This window comes from Phaseolus vulgaris, chromosome 9 (genome assembly GCF_000499845.2).
Source record: "Phaseolus vulgaris cultivar G19833 chromosome 9, P. vulgaris v2.0, whole genome shotgun sequence".
NCBI classification, from domain to species: domain Eukaryota; kingdom Viridiplantae; phylum Streptophyta; class Magnoliopsida; order Fabales; family Fabaceae; genus Phaseolus; species Phaseolus vulgaris.
In genome coordinates this window covers 33,744,123-33,751,314 of record NC_023751.2, presented here as the reverse complement: position 1 = coordinate 33,751,314, position 7,192 = coordinate 33,744,123, and the positions used below count along the sequence as shown (strand labels likewise).

Genomic DNA, 7,192 nt, shown 5'->3' with positions numbered 1-7,192 from the left:
AAACACTTCATCAATTTAATAAATTTAATTTAACTAATTTATATCATAATTTCAAAAATAAAATATTTATGAATATATATAAATCAAATAAATTTAAAATAAATAATCTTTAAAATAATAAAATATTTTATATAACATTTAAATAATTTAAATATGTCTTTTCTTTTACTCAATTAATTTTAAATAAAACACTTAATTAATTTAATAAATTTAATTTAACTAACTTATATTAAAAAATTAAATAATTTATTATAATATTAAAGAAATAATTTTAAAATAAATACTATAAATAATTAAATATTAAAATATTTCTTATAATGTTATACATTAAATAAATTTAAATAAATAAATTTTAAAAATCTAAAATATGAACATGCGTGGGTCGTGACCGACGCAAGCCGACGCATACATTAAACTATGCGTGGGCCGTGGCCGACGCAAAATAGATTTTTTTCTTTTAAAAAAAAAAATAAATCCGTAGATGCGTCAGTTTTGCGTCAAAGGGATATTTCTAGCTTTTAATTATCGGACTCGTTTAGAAGCATTGTTATGTTTCGTTAGAGTTGACATTGGTAGATTATCATGATTCTTTTTCACAGTTCCAACCTTTCAAACTTGTTAATGTACTTGTTTATGTCAATTCTGTTTGGAAAAATGTCTGGATTACAGTTGTTTGGTAAAATTTGGGGACATATATAATGTGTTATTTTACATCCGTTGTAGTTTTTTAACAATATATATTTCTCTAACAAAATTGTGACACATTGCATAGTTAATCTCAATTAATATTTATTTAATTTATCATTAATTAAGTCGTCATTAAATAAAATTTATTTTTAATATTAATTTAATTTATATCAATGTGATTGACACTAATGACAATAATTTCAAAAGAAGATGTTTCTCGTACAGTGTTTTCATTCTCATCTTCAACAAAAACAAAACTTACGAACAAAAAAATAGATGAAAAAAAATTGATGAATTCATTCTCCTTCAACAAAAACAAAACTTAAAAAATAAAAAAAATAAAAAATTGATGAATTCAATCGAAAAAAGGAGATGATTGTGGATAAAAAAAAATATGAGTATGGACGAAAGGGGTGAGTGTCATGAGATTTATATAAAAAAAAATGAGATAAATAAATTATGTGTTTTAATTAGCTAATTCTGAACCTTTGAGTTAAGAATAAACTATAGTTGATATTCTATTTCACGAAAACATAGAAATTCGTAACTTATAAATAAAATTAACATTATTTTAACCAATGTAACTTAAATTAAATATATATTATATTAATATCAATCTATAATTGATATTAACTTAGATAAATAATAAAATAAATAAAATTAGTATGATTGTAGCCTCATGCTACTTAAACATAAATAATACAAATAAGATTATAATAATTATACTCACATTAACCTTATTTATTTTTAATATTTATTTTAATTAATATAAATTAATCTCACATTAATAGAAGTATTTATACTTATTAAAAAAATTAAAAATATTTAATGTCAACTTTAAGTTGACTAGAGTAACTCTATTACTATTCAGCATTAATAAAATTTTATTAGTATGAATTTAACTTATACTAATCTAATACTAATATAAATATTTGTTTATTAAAAATAATTAAAAATATTTAAGATTGAGACTTATAGTTGCCTAACCCTATCAATGTCTAACATTAAAGATACATTACTACTTAATAGTTAAGTCATTTAAAAATAATTTTATATTTTTTAACTTTTTAAAAAAATAACTTTTTGCTTCAAATTAGGTTTAGCTAAAACTGTCTCTAACAACATTTTGAGTGACACTATTATTGAAAGAAAATTTGATGTTTTCTGATAGTTTTAATGATATTTCTAATTTTTTTCTACTTCCTAATATGATAATGATACTTTTTAAGGATTATATTATTTTATATTTTTCTTTTTTTTATCACATCTATCATCTTTTCCACATTTTTTTTCTCCCCTTCATTTCTCTAACATAGTTCACTAATCAAAATTGTTAGAAAGAGAGTTTAGTTAGAGTCTATAATAATGAACCAATTGAATTAGAGATTTAGGATTATTTGAAGAGAAAAAGAAGAAAGAGAAAAGTTGGAGAGTAAAATGAAAATGAAAATGTGGAAGGAGGGAACCATTGGCTTGAGAAAAATAGTCTCCGAGGGCGACGCTTGAGCAGTGATGCAAAGGAACTAAGAAAAACAACAAAGAACTTCATTTCTATGCCGATAATTCAGCGTATAAAGTTGGAACATCAACCTTCTCATTCCAATATTATCTCTTAATTACTTCATTCAGACACAGAGACAGAAAGGAAAAACATTATCGTAACTCATCTTCTTCCTTCTCTCTTTCGAGAGTTCGCTACTTTCGCTTCAACTTCCGAAGCTCCATGCATGGCTTTCTTTCATCTTGCTCATAGCTAATGCCCTCTTCTTTTCAGGTCCTTCTCTTCTCTTCCTCATTCATCTTCCATTATTCTCTTTCTTCCCCTTCTATCTCATCATTCATTTATTCAATGCACTTTCAATTTTTCTCTTTTTTCTTTCTTCTTTTCTCTTCGATTGGAATTCCTTGGTTTCATACCTGCAGGTTCTTAGCTTCTATGGAAAATCTTTATTTTATACCTGTCAAAATTTAATATATAATCATCATTCAAATTTCTTTTAATGTGAGCTTTGAAGAGATTCCATATTTTGTTCATAAACTAATTAAAAACTATAATTTGCACAAACATAAATTACTGATTTTCTTTCATTTAGCTACAAAGATGTCAGGGGAACACGATGCATGGGGAAAAGCCACGTGTATATATATAAATGTTCTTTATGCTATTTATACATAATGATTTTACAATCGTTTCAATCCTCTGCTTCACGATAACTCATTTGTCTTTTTACTTTTTCTTTTTTACAAAAATTTTAATTGATATATTTGACACCTAATTAACAACCCTAATGCTGATAAAAATTACTAATAATACTATTATTTTAATAAATTTTTATATTATTTAATTACAAATTTATTATTATATACAACTTACTCGTTGTCAACATATATTTTTTTCTACTTTAATTGTATTTTAAGTCTCACAATGACCATGCAATTTTTTTCTCTTAAAATTCTAAGTGCCCCACTTACATCCTCTTTTTTATTTATTTTTTTGATCTTGATTGTATCCAATCAGAAACTATTATTACTCTTTCACACTCATTTTTTTCACTTTCACTTTACAACTTTTTTAATAATAAAATATTATAAAATAAATAGAAACAAATTTTTGAAATAAAATAACTATATTTTTTATTATTAAACAAAAATATAAAAGAAATGATGTCAAACTATAATGTTACAATAAAAAAGCTTAACAGGTCATTATTGGACTAATGGGTCAAAATTGGATGCTTGTATTATGCATAGCACGAGGAAAGCATACAAATGATCAATAAATCAGAGAATTTGATTGGTTTTCGTTTGCATTTATTTATTTTTATATTTAACAGTTGACACTATTTATACTTATTTCATATTCATTGAACATTATGAGCTGTGAAATGAGAATGTGTGATGTAGGCCACTAAAAAAAATAGGCTGCTTCTTTCTTCTTTCTGCACCTCCATATGTGTTTTTTGGCACCCCATAGTAAATATAAAATTACCGTTTTGTTTTTAGTAAAAAATTTAAACCTTAAAATCCCATTCACCTTCTTCTTTCTTCTGTTTCCTCTCATGATGTCACCCCAAAAGCATCCATTTGCTCTTCTTGAAGGTATTTTGGTGGTTCTTGACACAGTTTGATAGCATTTGGCATTCTGTCATGGAAAAGGTTAGTTTTTGAGTTCTATTTTACCCTTATCTTGCATTGGTTTGTCACTGCTATTTGTGTTGCTCAGTATTTTCGTGTTTTGAAAATCTTTTCTATGTAAGTGAGAAGGTAACATAGAACTCAAGTGTAATCAAAAACAACTTTTTCATAAAATATATGCGGATTATATAAATCAGAAGATAGTCTCATATCAAATATTAGGTTCCAGATTATGTATTACAAGATATGTGTTTTTGAAAAAAATCAGAAGTTATTATTGGTTAAGGTATTAGGTTCTAAATTATGTAATTCAAAACACTTTTTTAAAAAAAAAATTCGGATTACATATTCCAGAAACTAATACCGAATTTAGAAATAATTTTTAGTTTATTTGATTCATAATATATATTTTTGAAAAACATTAAATTTTTTTTGAATTGATCAATCTATAAAATACTTGAAGACTAAAATTTGTTACGAATTATGTAATTAATCTAGAGATTCGTCTAATTACACAATTCAAAATATATATAAAGAAACACATCATAAACAACAGCAAAACGAAAATTTACCATAAAACAATCACCTCCGACTACGATGACCACCTCCAATCACTAGATACACAAATCAACAACACCAAAACAACCAACAACACCATCAACACTCTCTTCACCCACCAACAATAAAACACCAACCCACAACCAAAACTGTAAACATTTTAACATTTTTAGACACGGATATTTGTGCAATTATAAAACTTATGTGAGCGTCGCAAGAACATAGAGATGCAAGAAGCCGCTAAAATATTATTGTTTCAATAAATTATTTCTATCCACTTAAAAAAAAGTTAAACAAATTTAAATAATAAATAAATTAAATATATTTTTTTAAATTTAGGTTATATTGTAGAATTTTAATTTTAGATATAATTATTTAACATATAAATAAATATAAATTATAATACACGTATATATTTTTTTTAAATAATATTTGTTTATTAAAACATAATTATTACTTTATAAAACGTGTTGAATTATAACTGTTTAAGTAGGGGCTAAATAGATCGAACAAAAAATGGCATGATTTGGTTGTGTTCATCATTTAGCAATTTCTGCTTGACCCAGTGATTTTAGACCTACATCCAATTAATTTTTGAAATTTTAAAATTACTTCTCATTCTAAAATTAAAGATTTAGAATTAAAAAATACATTCGAGAAAGAAAATTTGGAATAGATTTTTGTATTATAGAAATAAAATTTCAAAAACTCAATTTTAAAATATAAAAAATATATTTTATAAAGAAAAAAATAAAAAATTCCAAAACTATATTTCTAAATCTAGAAAAAAGTGTTTCAGAAACTCAAATCCAGAATAAATTTTAAGTTCTACTAGCACCTATTTAAAACTATACGATTTTTTTAGTTATTTTGCACAGGTGATCGAATTGTTGGGTGAAAAAGCAATCACCTCATCATTTTGTTAGCTTTAGACATTTTGGGTCGGCCTTGAATCGAATCCATATTAATTAACAAATTGTTTTGACCTGTTATAAAATAAAAGAATTTAAATAAGAAACAAATAAATTATATTTTTTAAATTTAAGTTATGTTATTTAATTTTAATTTTATATATAATTATTTAATGTGTAAAATATAAAATATTTATATTTAAAAATAATATTATTATTTTATAAAAGATATGGGTTGATAAGTGATTTATGTTTTGGTTAAGATAATCAAAACGTTCACCACTTACATTTCTTATGCAATTATATTAAAACTCCTAATATTATTATTTTAATATTTTTTATATTATTAATTTTAAATTTATTTGTTATTATATATATTTAATTTTAAATCTAAGGGTTATAAAAAAGTATCATTTTTCTCTTTGTTAAAGGAGGTGTAGTGAAAATAAAGTTGAATGAGTGATATATAAGGTTTTGTGTGTTGAAACGTTGGATTGATACCTTTGTTGTTGTTGTTGTGATTAAAGTGTAAGAATGGATAGCGGTGTAGGCTGCAAAGTGACAGGGATTAGGCAGATTGTGAGGCTAAAGGAAATGCTGCAGAAGTGGCAGAACGTTACTTTAGGGCCAAAACCTTCCATCCCCACCATTTCTGATCAAGTGCCTAATGATGGAACCTTGAAGCCATTGATCAACAAAAGGGTAGTGAATGTTATGAACTGTGAATCAGACACAGAAGAGAGCTGCCAAAGTCCTGAACCGCTTCCACCACCTGATGTTCCAAAGGGATACTTGGCAGTGTATGTTGGACCTGAGCTCAGGAGGTTCATCATTCCCACCACTTACCTCAGCCACTCTCTCTTCAAGGTTTTGCTGGAAAAGGCTGCTGATGAATTTGGCTTTGATCACAGTGGAGGCCTCACCATCCCTTGTGAGATTGAGACCTTCAAGTACCTTCTCAAGTGCATCGAGAATGAGCAGAAAGACCAACTCAATGATCCCACCCGTGAGTTATAATTTCCATTCATCTAACTTCTTTTCTTTCTTTCTTTCAGATATATTCAACTCCACAACCTTGCAAATTCACTTGTTTTGTTTATTTAAGTAACCTTGTGACTTTACATGAAAGTGCAGAAAGTGAAAGCTCGGGAAGTGTGGAAGAGTAAGTAGTTGTCGAATATTTGTGGACGTCCAAAATCATAGGCTGGCTTAAGGTGCAAAAGTGGATCTCCTTTGGTACCATGTTTTTGTTCTGATTTGTTGTGTATATGATAATAGTTAGAAATATTTCAAGCGCCTTGGCACCAATATTATCTTAGTGGTTCTTATTAAACCTACATTTGTTCTATGTTTTGGTAAAGACCTATGCATCACATCTTCAACACTCAACTGCTTTTCTAACTCAACTCTCTTTTTCTTTATTCATCTGCAAATCGAACCACTTCAATTTTTTTTACTAAACCATTTAGGAATGTGAAAAATTAGCATTTGTGGCCTATTATTTTCATATAAGTGATTCTCAATGCCTCTTATTTATTTGTGAGGTGATATGGGTACTCCAAATTCTGATTTCAGATCCTTCTCATAAACCTTTCCTGCTTCTTAAATAGCAAGACAAGACTTCCACTTGTGCATTTATATATATCTTAAGTGAAACATTTTTTTTATCAGCTTCTTAATTCAAACATTCATGAGATATATTTATTTAGTAACGAGTTAATGTATAACCTAAATCTTACAAAATTATAAAGCAAAGTTCACGTCCCACTTATATATACTATGATTTGTTTAAATCTATAATCAATCTGCAATCTTCATCAATTTTCGGTCTCTATTCATCAAAACATATGTTTAAAGATGTGAATATACTAGATTTCTTTATGTGTCTTAGAGATTTATGC

The 7,192-nt window shown here is 26.3% G+C and overlaps 1 protein-coding gene across 1 annotated transcript; it reads left to right on the top strand.

Moving 5' to 3' along the window:
• Positions 1-2,248: 2,248 nt before the first annotated feature.
• On the top strand, positions 2,249-6,646 carry LOC137821844 (uncharacterized). The gene is made up of 4 exons (XM_068626619.1): positions 2,249-2,461; positions 3,765-3,843; positions 5,819-6,297; positions 6,426-6,646. The coding sequence occupies exons 3-4, from the start codon at positions 5,826-5,828 to the stop codon at positions 6,455-6,457; spliced, it is 504 nt and encodes a 167-aa protein (XP_068482720.1). The 5' UTR covers positions 2,249-2,461; positions 3,765-3,843; positions 5,819-5,825; the 3' UTR covers positions 6,458-6,646.
• Positions 6,647-7,192: the final 546 nt, after the last annotated feature.

Excerpts from the sequence above, each read along its gene's own strand:
- LOC137821844 (XM_068626619.1), top strand. The coding sequence starts at position 5,826 with ATGGATAGCGGTGTAGGCTGCAAAGTGACAGGGATTAGGCAGATTGTG. Across the intron at positions 6,298-6,425 it reads CCAACTCAATGATCCCACCC|AAAGTGAAAGCTCGGGAAGT; the intron begins GTGAGTTATAAT and ends ATGAAAGTGCAG.